Source organism: Mastigoproctus giganteus, chromosome 1 (genome assembly GCF_048544385.1).
Source record: "Mastigoproctus giganteus isolate SK-2022 chromosome 1, ASM4854438v1, whole genome shotgun sequence".
Classification (NCBI taxonomy): domain Eukaryota; kingdom Metazoa; phylum Arthropoda; class Arachnida; order Uropygi; family Thelyphonidae; genus Mastigoproctus; species Mastigoproctus giganteus.
The window spans coordinates 247,413,806-247,431,364 of record NC_143575.1 but is presented as its reverse complement, the minus strand read 5'-3'; the positions used below and the strand labels follow the sequence as shown (position 1 = coordinate 247,431,364).

The following is a 17,559-nucleotide window of genomic DNA, read 5'->3' as shown; positions in this document are numbered from 1 at the left end:
ACTGCTTCATTAAAATTATATCTGTTGCCTTAAGGATATTCTCTAAGCTTTGAATACAAATAGAAGTCAGTTATGGAAAAATGTGTGGCGACTTGTGCAAAACTAAGAAAGACTTCAGTTCTGAACTGCAGCATCTGGAAACTAGGCACATGAAAGGAGACTTGACTGGTGCGTTTGAGGTCTTAAATGGATAGAGTGAATTAAATGCTCATGGTATCCTAGCTCTTGTTCAAATGAACACAAAAGGGGAAATATATTTTAAATTGAAAACAGGATTGTTACAGGATCATCATCATCATCAGCCATTTTCAATCCACTGCAGGATGAAGGCCTCTCCAGCAACTTTCCAGTTCCTTCTGTTTTGAGCACTGGCCATCCATTTACTACTCAAAAACTCATGAATTTCGTCTATCCATCTCTGCCTTTGTCTTCCAGGTTTTCTTCTAGCTCCTCTTGGGTACCATTCTGTTATTTTCTTAGTCCATCTGTCATCATGTCTTCGAGCTATGCGTCCTGCCCAAGACCATTTTAGTTCTTTAGTTTTGATAAGAATGTCCTTTACTTGAGTTTGCTGCCTAATCCATGTGTTTCTCTTCTTATCTAACAGTCTGATTCCCAATATAATTCGTTCCATTCTTCGCTGTGTAGTTCTTAGTTTCTCTTCCATTCTTTTGGTGAGTGCCCAAGTTTCACTTCCATAAGTCATGGTGGGGAGTATACATTGATTCATTATTTTACGTTTCAGACAAACTGGGATATTGCTCTTCAGTATGTGACTATATTTCCTGAATGCTATCCATCCAAAATTTATTCTTCTCTTGACTTCCAGCCATTTATCATTATTAGAGCTAATAACTTGTCCCAGATAAGTATATGACTCCACCTTTTCAATTACTGCTCCTTCAATCATTATTTCCCTTTCCGTGGCATACTTGTTCATCATTACTTTTGTTTTAGCCATATTCATCTTTAGTCCAAAATCCTTACTAACTGTGCATAACTGATAAAGATTTTCCTCTAATTCTTTGGGATCGTGGCTTATGACCACAATGTCATCTACAAATCGTAAATGGTTTAGGTACTCTCCGTTCACATTGACTCCTTTCTGCGACCAGTCTAATCTTCTGAAAGCTTCCTCAAGGGCAGCAGTAAACAGCTTTGGAGATATTGTGTCTCCTTGTCGAACTCCTTTCTCGATTTTAAATTTGCTACTGTCTTTGTCTAGTCTAATAAAGGATGTAGCACTCTCATATATTTTCTTCAAAATCATAATATATGGAGTATCTATGCCTTGTCTTTCCAGTGCCCGAAACATTGTCTTATGCTGTATGGAGTCAAATGTCTTTTCATAATCCACAAATGCCAGGCATAATGGTATTTTATATTCATTTGCTTTCTCCATTAGCTGTGATACTACGTGAAGGTGATCCATAGTTGAGAATCCTGTCCTAAAGCCAGCTTGCTCTTTCGGTTGATTCTCATCAAGTATTCTTTCTAATCTGTTAGTAATGACCCTTGTGAACAACTTGTAGATATGGGATAACAAGCTAATTGGTCTATAATTTCCAATTTCTGATTTATCTCCTTTCTTATGCAGCAAAACTATGATTGCATTATTCCACTGCTTAGGCATCACACCTTTTCTAATGCACTTTGTGAAGAGCCTTGCCAGTTTTTGTGTTATGTCTCTTCCTCCCAATTTTAACAACTCTACAGTAACTTCATCTTCCCCTGGGGCTTTCCGATTCTTCATTTTCTTCAATGCATGTTCTACCTCATCAGGAAGAATATCGGGTATGTCGTATGTGTTGCTACTTTGCAATCCATCTTCCCCACTGCTGGTATCATTCCCTTGCTCCTTGTATAATTCTCTATAGTAGTCTTCTGCTATTTGAATTATGCCTTCCCTGCTGTTTATAAGTACACCATCGCTATTCTTCAGTTTCAGTATCATTTGTCTTTCTGTATTACTGCTCATGGCTGCTGATTTAAATCCTTTGTTTTCCCTTAATGCTTGTTCTACTTTTCTTGTGTGAAATCTTATTATGTCCTCTCTGAGTCTCTTTCTAATGGCTTTGCATAACTCAGTATACTCAATTTTCTCCCTGTCAGTGTTTTTCTTGCTCTTCATTTGTCGTCTTTGGTTCATCATGACAAGTGTTTCTTGACTAATTTTTTCTTCTTTGGATTTCTGTTTCCCTATAGGTTTCTTGGGCTTTATCACTTTCAAAAAGTTGTAATATTCCTCGTCGATATCTTGGTCCTGAGCAGTCTGCAGAAGCTCAAACTTGTTCTTAAGTTCCAGTACATACTGCTTTTTCTCCTCCTCTGTTATTTCAAAGACCTTTGTATTATTTACTCGAGTCAGTTTTTTCCTTTCCTTTCCTACATCTATATCAAGTGTACATCTTATCATTCTGTGATCACTTCCAACATTTACCTTATTCAGGACGGTAACATCATTCACAATATATCTTCTGTTAGTGAGGATGAAGTCGATTTCATTAGTTGTTAATCCATTTGGACTCTTCCATGTCCACTTTCTGTTCACCCTTTTCTTGAAAAAAGTGTTCATTACTGACATTCCTTGAGATTCTGCAAATTCCACAAGTCTTTCACCTCTTTTATTTCTTTCACCAATTCCAAAATTTCCTATAGTTCCTCTTTCTGCGCTGTTTTGCCTTTTTCCAACCTTAGCATTGAAGTCCCCCATAATAATAGTGTAGTGGGTTTTCTGCTCATCTAGAAGACTCTCAATTTCAGTGTATATTTCTTCAACCTCTTCATCATCATGGCTCGATGTTGGTGCATAAATCATTATAATCTTTAGCTTGTACCTCTTAGAAATCTTGAGTATTAGTTTTGACACCCTTGGTGATGTACTTTTGAATTCCAAAATGTTGTTTTTAAAATCTTTATGGACCAGAAACTCAACTCCACCTTCACTCCTTTCACTGTTTCCATTGGTGTACAGCAGATTTCCACTTGATAAACTTATAAGTGATTCATTTCTTCTTCTTGTTTCAGCCAAACCGATGATATTCCAATTCACATTTTCTAATTCCTTTTCCAGCTCTAATATCCTGTCTTCACCGATGAGTGATCGTACGTTATAACAGGCCAAGTTCAATTTCCGTGCATGGCAGCCTGGTCGTACCCAGAGATTCTTAGCACCCTCTGCTTCCACTCTGATCCTCTCGCTGCCGTAAGAGGGAGAGTGAAAGCTGCTGGGGACTGAGGGCCATTTGTATTGTTGTGCTCTCATTGCTGGAGGGTTTGGTCTTTTCCTCTTCACGCTGACCAGGCGTCTTGAAGAGAACCACTCCACACGTTCGTTGCCACCTAAGTGACGTAACAGGGCTTACCATCGAGAAAGTGTGCATGAGTGGATTTTAGGGAGGCAGGCCAACCGGACTTCTCCTAAATCTTCTGTAATAGAGAGATATTGGATCCATCAGTGTTTTAGGCTGAGTGTCTGATAACACACAGGATACCTGTTCCCCTCTAAGCCCCGTTACAGGATAGAGGTACAAAAATTTTCTTTCAGCCAGATTTAATTGTTGGAACAAATGTCTGTCTACTTGGTGTTATGGAAATAGGTTGTTCGAATAACTTCAAGGAAGGACTACACATATTATTAAAGAGGATAGACAAATGATGTAAGTACTTTTTTTTTCTTTCTTTTTTTGGATGATGCTGTATAAGCTTTGCTTCCTTTTATCATTTGCCACTACCAATACTAATACTAAAATCTGAGCTATTGCGTGGACATGTGGAAAGATTTCAAATCCCATCAACAAAGTTCCTGCCAATGTCACATGGCTGTAGTGAAGTTGAACATTGTCATGCTGAAATATTGCCAGAACTCAGTTGTTTGAATTTTTTTTTTTTTTTTTTGCATTTGTCCATTATTTCAAAGTGCTGGAATGGTCCCTTCTAACAAAAATTTGGTTTGAATAACACCTAATAATCTCAAAAAGCAGTCAAAGCATTGCCAGCTGATGCTTGTATGTTGAATTTTTTTTTTGGACACAGATGTTTTTATGGCAAAATTCTTTGGACTGCCTCTTGTTTCACAGATCATAATGACGAATTTAGGATTCACCTCTAGTCACAATAACATTTAAAAAATACATCCTTTTTGTGTTTGAAATGGGGCAAAAGTTTCTGACAAACTGCTACGCATTTTTTTTTGAACCATAAGTTCAAAGATTTTAAAACAATGTAAATGAACAAGTATACAGCAATGTTACTGCGCACACACACACACACACACACACACACACACACACTAGAAACTATTAGCTACATGAAGAACCAATCTAAACTTGCTGCTCCACCTAGCACTGAAGTCTGGAACTAAAAACTTACTTTTCAGTATACCCTCGTATATAGTAATCATGCATAAGTAGTGCTAAAGCATTGTTTCTGTACACAGCTAAATCATCTATAGTTTGATTATCTACACCTTTTGAACTTATCACTGGGTTGTCAAATCTGATATTGAAGGTGCCTAATTACCAACTGATGAGGTGGAGCAATAATCTCTGACACAGCTGTCTGAGTAATGATGGTACTCATTACAAATAAAAAACAGTATATTTTTTGTGGGGAAGTACCGTGTATTTTTAGTGTAACAACATGGTAACTTTGGCGAAATGCCTCCCAATATCAAATGGTTGATGCTCTAGTATAAAACTTAGTTTTCTTTCTTAGATATATACAAAAATGATGCTTTGGTGCTACTTGTATGTGTAAATTAATACTGTAGCTTCTGTGGTTTGAAGCTTATTAGCTCTAAATTTATATGTAGGGGGCTGCATATAAATACCTGGAAAATTTTATTCTAGTAAGTGCAATATTAAAATGAGATTAACATTTCACTCACAAACTACTCTAGAACAGCAACAAAAGGATTTATGTTAAATTAGTTACCTCTGTTTCTTATAAAAGGATTTATAAGAAACAGAGGTGACTAATTTAACAATTACAAGACATGAATGTGATTAAAAATATTAAAAAATATCTAGTAGTACCATAGCAAACAGAGTGAAAAACATTCTTGAATGTTTTTCACTCTGTTTTCCAATATTAATTAGCAATTATTTATAATTTTTCTGAATAGATGTCACCTTATTTTCACTTTAAAATACAAGAAAAACATTGATGAGCTAAATGATCCAATTTACCTAACATTTCTCTCTACTCTTTCTTCAATCTGTTTCATTAAGGAATGAATTCGAGGTGCATGTGTACGAAATTTTCCATAAAATAAAGTAAAAGCATTTTCTGAGGACAAATTACTCTCCTGCTTAGGTAATAACTGTTGGGTTGTTTGCTGAAGAGTGGCTACTACATAGGATCGAATCATACCAAGAGCCTGGGACAGAAGCCTCTTGAAGTGAGCCAAATATGCATTAGCTTCTTTATAATGTGGCTAAGAAAACATGAAAAGAAGAGGAACACCATCAATATAAAAAGTAAAAGATCTAAAAGATTTATAAACATTTTTATACACATTTTCAACATCTTTCTTTTCTGCTTTCCTATTACCACAGCAGTCCACTAGTTAATAAAACTGTATTAAAAAAAATTTAATTTTTAGTGCAATCAAAAAGTATAAAAATAAATAATTAGAAAATAAATTATTTGCTAGCAATATATTTTAATATGGCATTAAAGACAATAATAGCTGATTAAATCAACCATTATTAATGTTGATTCTCATCTTCACTACCACTTCTAGTTCTCTAATCTAAAGAACATATGGATGGAATTATGCAAAACCTCTCTAAGGTCAGAAACAGAATACACTCTACATATCACCAAGTAGGCATAAAATTTGATGTTATTATGTAAACTGCACTGCGATACTAGTCACCCCACCCTCTTAATACATTTCTTATCATTCCACAACATACTAGATTCAAAGATGGGTTGAATTCTCATACCTGTTCGTAATACCTGCTCATACCTGTTCATCTTTTAGCATTAGCATTAGTAGAGGCATTTGATGCAAGAAAGCAAGCTTATGCAGCATCAGCCAAAAAAAAAAAAAAAAAACCCACTTCCACTTCACCCCTCTGTTCGTTCAAAATACCTGTCCAGCTGAGCCTTAAACTTATTTAGGCTATCAACCTCCACTACAAGGGATGGAAGTCTGTTCCACCAACCAACCACCCGCTGGCTAAAGGCAAATTTCCGCACATCTATCCTACATCTGTCTTTCCTCAATTTGAATTTATGCCCTCTCAGGTGATTTTTCTGAGCTAGAGGAAGAATCCCATCAGCATTGAGCATGCTTAAACCATTCAAGGCTTTATACACCTCTATCAGATCACCTCGCTGGTGCCTAGTCTTCAGACACTGTAATTTGCAAAACTTAAGCCTTTCTTCATAAGAGCACCCCTTTGTTCCATTCACTAATCTTGTTGCCCTTCTCTGTACTCGTTCCAGCAGCTCTACATCCTTCTTGAAATGAGGCCTCCAGACCTGTATACAGTACTCTAGGTGTGGCCTGACCATTGCCTTATACAATGGAATAATCACCTCCTTATCCCTGCTGGAAAAATTCCTGCATATCATTGACAATACTCCATGAGCTACTCTTGCAGCCCGTCTGCACTGCTCAGAGAACTTCATAACTGCCTGCACAATCACCCCCAAGTCCCTTTCATTCTCTACCACTGTCAGTGTAGTACCACAGAGTTGATACGTTGCTCTGGGGTTGCTGTTTCCCATGTGTAGTACTTTACATTTGTCAATGTTAAACTTCATTTGCCACCTCTCAGCCCATCTGCTCAACCTTTCCAGATCCTGTTGCAGCAGCATAGTGTCAGTAGTGTCCTTGACGACCCTGCCAACCTTTGTATCATCTGCAAACTTGGACATTAAGCTTGATATACCATCATCAATATCATTTATAAATACAGAAAACAATAATGGACCCAACACTGAGCCCTGAGGGACTCCACTAATAACATTAGTCCACGATGAGCAGTGTCCATTGATTACCACTCTCTGTCTTCTCCCCCTCAACCACCCCTTTATCCATAGCAGCAATTTGCCTCCAATGTCACACTGCTCCAATTTGTGTAGCAGTCTTCCATGTGCAACAGTATCAAAAGCCTTTCTAAGATCCAAGTATATAATATCAAAGTTATTCCCTACATCCAGTTCTTTTGTGACTGCATCATAGTATACAATGAAGTTGGTCAGGCAAGACTTCCCCTTAACAAAACCATGCTGTGTCTGAGCTATAACTGAAGTCTTGTCTAAATGATCCTGCAGTGCTTTTTTAACCAGTGCCTCCATTAATTTTCCTGGAACAGAAGTTAAGCTCACAGGTCTATAATTACTTGTGTCAGCCTTTGATCCTCCTTTGTGAATTCAGGTCACATTTGCACATTTCCAGTCTATGGGTACCTCCCCTGAGTCCAAGGAAGCTCTCATAATTATGGCTAAGGGTTTGCTTACTTCCTTTGCTGCCTCCTTTAATATAACTGGATAGATCCCATCCACCCCGGGTGCCTTTCTTGTGTTTATCTTCAACAGTTTCTCCTCCACTTTACTCCCAGTTATTTCAAGATTCTGTAGCTTACTGCTAGAGTTGAATACACCTCTGGCATTCCCCTTGCTGAATAACTCCTCATGTGTGAATGTCGATGCAAAATATTCATTTAGTTTGTTAGCTACCTGAGCAGGATCATCAACAGTTGACCCATCAATATCAAGTGGACCAATCTGATTCATCCCCTTCCTTCTAGAGTTTACATAAGTAAAGAACTCTTTGCTGTTTTTCTTTGCATCCCTTGCCAAGGATTTCTCGTAATCTGCCTTCGCCTGCCTAACCTCCTTTGTAACTTGGTTTCATATCAACTTGTGTCTATCATAGGCTTCTGTGTCATGTGTTAATTTGTAAGTATCCCATGCATTTTTCTTCCCTGCCATATGCCTCATTAGTTCATCTGACATCCATTTTGGCCTAAACCTTGAACAATATTTCTTAGTTGGTATGTAAAGCCTAGTAGCTTCCAAGATAAGTTCTTTGAATGCTTCCCATTTTGAATTTGCTGTTGGTAACATCATCAGTTGGTCCGACTGTATAGAATTTAAATACTGTCTCAGTCCATCGTAGTCGCCTTTACGGAAGCAATAACCCTTCCCTTTACCCCTAATGGTAGTTACCTCTTTCAGTAAATCCCACTTCAGCACACTGTGATCACTGCCACCTAGTGGTTCATTTATCTGCAGATTCTTAATGCATGAAGAATCACTGCTGATAATCAAATCAAGAGTATTACTCCCTCTAGTTGCCTCCCGAACATGCTGATGTAGAAAACAATCATCCAATAAATCCACAAAAGCCCTGCTAGTGTGTGAGTAACCAGCCCCCAAATTCCAGTCAATATCTGGGAAATTAAAATCTCCCATTATAAGACTCTCTGATTTACTGGCCCACTCTATTTCCCTGTGCAGTTCCTTATTATACTCATCAGAGTCATTAGGCCTATAGCACACTCCTACTCTTAATTTTGATCTCCCAATGCTTATGTCACACCAAACTGACTCAACACTGCACTGTCCAGCGATGTCGACTGGCTTCACTTCCTTGGTTTTTATGTGTTTCTTAACTAATAGCATAACCCCTCCCCCCTTCCTATCCTGTCTGTCCTTTCTGTAGACGTTGTACTCCCCAAATTGCAGTTCTGCATCCCTTATATCTGTGTGACACCACATCTCTGATATCCCAACAATATCTGCCTTTGATGTTTTGAGCAATACCTCAAATTCATCAAATTTATTTACTAAACTCCTAGCATTGGTGTACACACAAGTATACCTGCACCTGTTTCTATTCTTAACTACCCTAACACAACCCATGTGTTTACTTGTACCGCAATGGCTCCCAGCAGTCTCTGAAATACCATGCATCTTGTTTTTCAGGCTTCTGCTCATTCTAATAGAAGCAGTGCAAGAATCTCTTTCACCTCTGCCAGTGGCTACTGTCAATCTATTGGTCTTTGTCTCCCCCCAAGCTAGCAGTTTTCCGACCCACCTAACACTGCCTCGATAGCATCAGCAAATATTCTTGCACTGAAGTCTGGAACTAAAAACTATTACTTTTCAGTATACCCTCGTATATAGTATTCATGCACAAGTAGTGCTAAAGCATTGTTTCTGTACACAGCTAAATCATCTATAGTTTGATTATCTACACCTTTTTATTATCTATATTATGTATTATCTATATTACATCCATAATCTGTATTATGGATGTAAAGAATCTCAAGCTAGTTACTGTTGATTACTTGTAGAGTCCACCATATGGACATTCCACTGGTCAATCTGGAATTTCTGTTGTGGCCTGCTTATTAAAATAAAACCAACCACAAATGCCCCAAATATCCTAAACTAGTGAAGCACTTAAAACACAGTAGGATATCCAGAGAATTTTGGGAAAGCATATATACTGAATATATATAAAGAAAGTTAACTTTGCAGATTTTGATGTCTAAACCTGCAGTAAGCTAATGACTTATTAGTAATAATGTACCATGTGATATTGACTTGAGAATAAGTTGAGCTTTTAAGCAATTCTTTTTTATAGTATTAAAATGAAACCTTTTGTAAATAACTTTAAAATTATATTTTGCATTATAATGTAGCCTAAATTTATATTCTTCAAAATGTTTTAGTTGTTTCGTTTGTTTGTTGTTTGGTTTTTAGGAGCATTAGCAACTAACGCCATATTGCTCTGGGAATATGCGGTGGTCATTCCCTGACCTTTCTGCATCCTCCATATTTGGTGGTGACAGGCTCAAACCCCAGTCTAATCAAGAAGCGTGTGCTACGCACTGCTGCTCCTTCCTACCTGGCTACGAAGGCGCCTTTTAGTTGTTTCATTACCACAAATCAGTTATAGCTAGAGCTGCCTAGCAACTGTAAAGCATATCAATTTTCTGTAAGAAATGACAACTTTAAAGCCCATATCAATTGGATCATATCAATTTTTAAAGCCCATATCAATCAGAAAATTGATATGAGCTTCAAAGTTGCCATTTTGTGTATTTGCTTTCTGTGTATTCATTATCTGTGTATTTGAAAAATGCACTTATGAAATTCACAAACTTGACAAATTTGGAAGAAAAATAAAATTTCCAAAAGATTATGGTAGGCACATTTTTCTGATACCTTCCAAGAAAACTGGAAAAGCTGGGACATATGGGCAGGTCATAAGGTTTATCAACGAAGGACATAAATGGCAAGTATCCTGTTTTTTTTATCTTATGAAATTTTTTTTTATCATAAACTATAATATAATTTAAAAATTATTAAAAAATTGTATTGGTAATTTATGGTAAATATATACATATATATATACAGGGTTGTTAAAATTAAAGTATCCCTATGTAGAGAGCTATGCAGCAAGTTCTAAGGCTCGTACTTAGAACTTGCTGCAGAGCTTGCTGCATGCTGCATAGAAGAGAAATTTGGACAACAAGTACAATAAAGAATGTGCTCGCCATTTATTGGAAAAAAAAATTAGTTACAAAATTTGCCAATATGGCACTGTGGCAATACAAATCACTTGAACAGCACTACAATTGTTCAATGTGTCCTCCATTTTGGTCAACAACAATTTCCATTCGAAGAACAGCATTTTCAACAGCAGAACGTAACATGATGTCTAATGTTGTCCTTCAAATCTGCCAGAGTTTGACATCCTCCCCGATACACCTGGTTCTTCAAAAAACCCCACAACCAGAAGTTGCATGGGATGAGGTCCGGTGATCAGGGTGGCCAAGATGTCTGGAAACAATGGCTGATGATTCATTCGTCTGTAAAGTGTTGCCTTAGCAATCTTCAGACACAACGGTGGATGTGGGGGGGAATCTTGCATGAATATGGTATCCTGAAGGCACCCACGTTGTTGCAGCTCTGGTATTGCAAAATTTGCCAACATTTCATAATATCACTGTCCAGTGATGGAACAGATGCAGGTCCAGTCAGGGTTATATGTTCAAAAAAATATGGCCCAATCATGAATGTGGCAGTAAATCCACACCACACTATCACTCTTGGAGAATGCAATGGGACCTCTTGGATAACTCGAGGGTTTTCTGTTGCCAAAATGCAACAGTTGTGCGTATTCACTTGTCCATTTAAGCAGAAGTGGGCTTCATCACTCCAAAGGATGTTCCATGGCCAAGTGATACCCACTGTCATTCGCACCAGAAACTGAAGTGCGTATGTGAAACGAATATCTGCATCACCATGCTTTAGCTGCTGTAGCATGTGCATCTTGTAAGGATAGTACCGTAAGGATAGTACCTGATGTATTATTAGCCTTACAGTGGAATACGGCATGTCCACTTCACGAGAAATAGCTGGCACACTTGCGCTACCACATGGAGATTGACTTGATAAATCCATGACAGCCATAGCCACATCCTCAACACGAGAGGAGTTCACTCGTTTTCGACCTCTACCTGGTTGAACACCAAGATGTCCTGTTGCTTCAAATTTCGCAATCATTTTACAGATGGCACAAACGGTCATAGGTCCACGCCTTATGCACTTCTGCTGCCAGAATTCTCTGATAGCCGCAGCTCCATTGTTGCTGTTCTGATAGTACCGCTTTACTAATAGCGCCTTTTCCTGCAATGTTGTTGGCATTGCTGCTGCAGTGCAGACAAACATCTACTGTATGATTTTGAAGAGACTGCTTTGCTTTTATACAGTACAGTACAGCTGAGTAGTAGCACTGTGGAAATAACTTACAATTATGCAAATAACTTATGTTATTTGCATAATTGTAACTAAGATAGTTACACGCCATACAGTGACAAATTTTGTAACTATTTTTTTTTTTTTTTTTCCAATAAATGGCGAGCGCATTCTTTATTGTACTTGTCCAAATTTCTCTTCAGTATGAGCCTTAGAACTTGCTCCAGAGTCCTCTACATAGGGATACTTTAATTTTAACAACCCCGTGTGTATATATATATATATATTCTATAAATAATATATATAAATTGAATATGTTCCTATACCATGACCTTCCACTGGAATGTTTTTTATAGTCTACTTTTAACTTCTCAATACCTTCCAAACTTTAATGCAATAAATACATTACTATTTTAAAAATATATAATTTCAGTTCAAATTATACAAATAGTTAATTGAGAATGAATAGTAATCATCACTCACATTGGTTTCCAAATATGCTATACACTCATCCAACCTTGCAAGCAATGGCACAAATGATTCATGCATAACTGTCAATGTAGGTGAATTGAGTTTCTGGAATAATACAGAGAACAAAAATTATCACAAATTGTGTGCTAAAACATATTATATTATTCTCTCTCTCTGATTTAAATATTATTTAATTCTATAAAGTAACATTATGTTGTAAAAAAGTCCTATCCACAAATTAAACTAACATCTTTTATGTTACATACCAAGATGGGAAGAATCAAACTGTAAACCTGCTAGACAAATCTGTTATGGGAAATCAGTAGCAAATAATCACTTTTTCCAAAATGAAGTGCCTTAACTCCAACAGGTTGTTGCCTAAGGAATGGTGCCACTTATCACTGAAATTTTGTATACAGAGAGAGAAAAAAAGAAAACGAGAAACAGAGCACCCAGACATACTTTATTCTAGCTAATACGATGTTACCTAGGTTTGTCTCAGGTTTTGTCTATCATAATTAATGTCAAACTGATCCCTAAAAACAGGGATCAATTTTCCAAAATTCAGCTACATCAAATATGATGGTGGCAAGGAAAGCAAAAATTCAAGTCACTTAGTTACGTCCAAATGTTTTTAGTGCTCTGAGCTTATCCATCTGCTTTGTTATTGCTTTCTGAAGACAAAATAAATCAGATCCCCCCTCCACCTTAAACCAATTGTCAGATACTGCAAATAATTGATAGTGCCAGTGTGTTATTGATTCAATTGTAGCTTATGCTCTCTCTTAACAGAACAGCAGAAATTTTCAATACTCTTTATGTTTCTGTCTAAAACAGAAAAGTATTAGGGTCTCCATACTACAAAAAAAAAAAAAAAAAAAACCAGCTTCACAATGTTCATTAATGATCTTTTTAACAGTTCAATATTAACAGCTGTTTCTTTTTCAAGCATAATGTACTTAAAAAAACACTAGAAATTTATGTTACATTTCATACTGACTTTTTTTTTTTTTTTTTTTTTTTATGAAAACCCCAAACACGAGAGGTATTAGAACCTATAGTACTTGGTACCATGCTTGGGCTATGTGAATTGTTTCTAGCACTTATATTAATAATGTTGTTTTTCTTTCCTGTATACAAATATAAAGTTGATTCATAAACTTAAATTTATTATTGAAAATGCAACCTCTGACAATAAAAATTAAATAGATAAATTTTAGCCATTTAAAATCCTATTAAAGGAAAAATATGTTTGAAACTATTACTTCACCATTCACTAGGCATTCAGCTAGGCTAGCTAGGCCTAATAAAAACACAAAATTACTTTATCCATTACTCTACTTGCTCAACTCTCCTGCAAAGGATACCACTACTCAATCTTCTCTATTCAGAATCATTAATATTATTTTTAATCACAATATTTAAAATTAATATACAACCATTAAAGATTAAGTTAAATTTATTGCACCCTTTACAAGATGATAAATACTTCATCATTCAGTAATACCTTACAGCACCTTTACCGAAGCTTTATTCACTTGTAAACTTCATTAAAACCTGGTAAGAACAATATAATTTCTCCAAAAGACCAAAGATGTGTAAGAACAGTCTCGAACTCAGCAACTAATTTCTCAAACCTGGGTCTAACTGGTTAAATGTTGTTGCTGTTTCATGGCACATTGACATCTAAGGCCACAATGCACCAAGTCGAAAACTGGTTAAAATTACTCAAAGCATGCAGATGTTCATTACTTCACTCTTATTTAATAAATCATTCCAAAATTCAGCTATATCCCTATCATTTTTTCTGTCACAAACAACAATAAAAATAAAGTTGAAGTTATTTTTGCACACAAATGTGAAGAATAAGTCATTAGTTTGTCACTAAGGTAAATTTTGCTCAAACATTTCTGATCCTGCTCCTCCCTTCTTCCCTTGTTCATTTTACCTTTGTTTGTCCATAAGAGATATAAAAACTAACTGATTTCCTGCCCCACCCCACAAATGCATCCAATGGCACCATCTGTTTGATTTGTTACGGCAACTGTTCCAATAATTCTAGTTAAAATAAATGGTAAGTCTGATGATCATGTATAATAAAATAGAACTGAACAAATAATTCATTAAGTACCATTCAGGTTAGGTATGCTTTCAGCATACCTAAGCTGAAAATTTGTTTGTTACTATGATAATATGAAATTTTGTTTTTTACCATGACAATATATCTTGTTTGTTACTATGATAATATGAAAACACACACATGGAATAAAATGAAAAATAACTTCCATACCTGTGAAATAATTTCCAACTCATTGAAATAACATAATTTTCCTGATATCTCTTCTACAGAAGTTACTAATTTAGTCTGAAATTGAAAAAAAATATATCAATAAATTAAAAATATTAATGAAATAATGGCACTTTATTATAATCACAACAGTTGTTTTCATGTCATACCTCATGACTCCCAATATTATTACACTTGGAGTTTGCAATGTGGCTCTTGCACTTATACAGTTTTTTCTCTCTCTCTCTCTCTCTCTCTCTCTCTCTCTCTCTCTCTCTCTCTCTCGTGTCTTCTGTTCATTCATCCATCACTTACACAAAAGCCAAAAAATACTGAGCATCATTATGATGACCATGCGATCCATGCACAACCCCAGATTTTTTTTTTTTTTTGGTAGTTGTTGGCGCATCAGCTTCTGTGGCCATAATGCACCTCCCAAGGTTTTTGCAGTACTTTGATCCAAGCCCGAGGTGGGATTCGAACTCGCGACCTTTGGGTTGCCAGGCAGCCACTTTACCCACCCGGCTAGCCCGGTCGGCTCCAACCACACTGAAAAAGATGAGTAGGAATGAGAGGCAAACAATTCACTGGAATTCAATTCATAGCCATTTCCAGCAAATGGATTGTTGTTGTAGGGTTTTAGGCACATCAGCAACTTAGACCATATTGCACCGTAAATAACATGTCTGTAAATTGCATGCATTCTGTGATCAATTTGCTGTTTACTTTGGATGAAAAACCCAAGTTTCTGGGAGAGAAAAAAACCATACTACTCCCCCTGAGACCAATTAATTAAGCTATGTTATGAAAAAGATCCATAAAAATTCCTCATATCATTGACAGGATTCGAACTCTGGTCTTTTCCACCCAGTGTGGAGAGGACGGTGATTATACCAACTGTGTTACTCATGAGGGTTCCAGCAAATGCTTGTAAACTATAAAAGGTGACCTGTGGGGCACAGTAACACTCCTAATCTGGACAGAAGTGGCAGACCTGCTCACCAAAGACATCCATCAGATATGCTGATCCTACCTTTCCTCTGTACTTCTGGAAGATCTTGTGGCGCCTTCCTCTTCCCATTGTATCCAACATTGATGAACTGCAGAAATACATTTTATTCAAAAACTTTTGAAAATTTTAGAATTATTTAGGTAAAAAACAGTAATTTCAACTTTATAATTTGTTCGTTAACAACGCATTTCTTATAATATTAAATCAAATTCCCTCAAAATTTAATCATTTATCCTTATAATCCTTCTTAACATTATCACTAACCTTGGTCAAAATTGACCAAGGTTAGTGATAATGTGATATTTTTTGTGATATTCTAGTTTCCATTTCCTTTAGTGTATAACACAAACCCTTATCCAAATACTGACTATAAGCTAAATGCACCAGAAGGATTCGAACATCCCTCCTGAATACTGTGTACTAAGCCAGAAGTGCTTCGATTGCACGTATTTGCTTTGCTGAGACATACAATATAAATCTTGTGGGTCTGCCTATGCAGCAGAAGTATATTAGAAGCCAGTAAGGGTTGTGAACTGGAACTTAGACTTTCAATGGAGATGGTGATTGAACCTTTCTGTGTGTGCAACTGAGACTTGTATGAACCTCCCAAAATCTACTGTGGCAAGTGTTATTCAAAGATGAAAGATATGATTACTTGAAAATATTGTCAGGATAGCCTCACAATTTTATGAAACATGTTCAGTAAACCATAAAGGTAATTCGTGCCTAAAGCATGTCATCTATAGAAAACATCACAGAGCAAGCCCAATAAGCCATGTGAACACCTGTCAGTTCATTAATCATCCACAGGAGGCTGCATAGCCTTGAATTTAAAGGCAGGGAAGTAACACATAAACCAAATATCAGTAACTAACATGAAACAGCATTTGGAGTGGTGTCTTTCTTGAAATTTCTGGAGTTGGGCATATTCATAATATAAATTTTTAGTAGTTTACACCAACCTTGCATTGAAATAATAAAACAAAAAACAAAATTAATAGATTAATAACTGGTATTACTAATTTACAATAAATTACTATTTACAAAAAGCATATAAAAAGAAAAAGAATACCATAAAATACAATAAAATATACAGAATTAAAAGCGCTAAAATCTGAAGCTTTCGAAGGCTCTGCCTTCTTTCTCAACAGTATGCTTTATTTTTGCAGTGTAATCTTAAATACCTGCAGGTTCACGGCACATGTCACATGATTCAATGACACGTGCATTGTTCTCATGTGTAACAGAACTGGAAGTGGCACGGGAGTGCATTTTAATTCTGTATATTTTATTGTATTTTATGGTATTCTTTTTCTTTTTATATGCTTTTTGTAAATAGTAATTTATTGTAAATTAGTAATACCAGTTATTAAACTATTAATTTTGTTTTTTGTTTTATTATTTCAACACAAGGTTGGTGTAAACTACTAAAAATTTATATTATGGAGTGGTGTCATTTCTGACATTCATGGACTCTAGAAGAGTAGCAGAAAGTGACATGGAATGCCGAATCCTGCAAAACAATATTTCATTCCAGTGGATGTGCATAGTGTGGAGATTGCCCTTCCTGTTATGGCACATAGCTTGTTTCATGTTTTTTTGTTGGCACCGTAATCATAAAACTATCTCTTCTTTACTGTCTGGGGACATAATGCATTCACAAAGGTGGTTTAATGCAGGATGGAGAGCATTCTCCTTCATTTTTTATATTGTACCATGAGCTGAGAACAGTATGTAGTTATTCTCCCCTTATAGTATTTCCATTTGCAAGCTATCTGCATATACTACCTTTATTTGGGAGCCAACCTAAAATTATTAACATTGTTTTTACTTTAGTAGTATCATCCAGAGGTGAATCCACTATTAATTAAAAACTAGGCACTGCTGTTTCAAAGCTTATTGACTTCTTATCAGATAGCAGGTTGCCTCAATTAGAGACTCCTGCTGAATGGTGAATAAATGTATGGAATCTGAACAAGGAGCCAAGCAATTTGTGAAATAAAATTTACTGTTCTTTACTGCCCAGGAACACTACTGTCTGAGGAGAAGCCACTAAGTT

At 36.3% G+C, this 17,559-nt stretch overlaps 1 protein-coding gene across 3 annotated transcripts in view; it reads right to left on the bottom strand.

The window, feature by feature from the left end:
• Positions 1-17,559, bottom strand: part of Cog3 (conserved oligomeric Golgi complex subunit 3) — a 92,385-nt gene that overhangs the window by 60,577 nt on the left and 14,249 nt on the right. For all 3 annotated transcript variants that reach the window (XM_090376765.1, XM_090376782.1, XM_090376773.1), the window contains exons 5-7: positions 14,492-14,566; positions 12,214-12,306; positions 5,190-5,437 (exon numbers count right to left, since the gene is read on the bottom strand). In XM_090376765.1, coding sequence (XP_090232891.1) covers positions 5,190-5,437; positions 12,214-12,306; positions 14,492-14,566 — 416 coding nt within the window. The remainder of the gene's footprint in view (positions 1-5,189; positions 5,438-12,213; positions 12,307-14,491; positions 14,567-17,559) is intronic.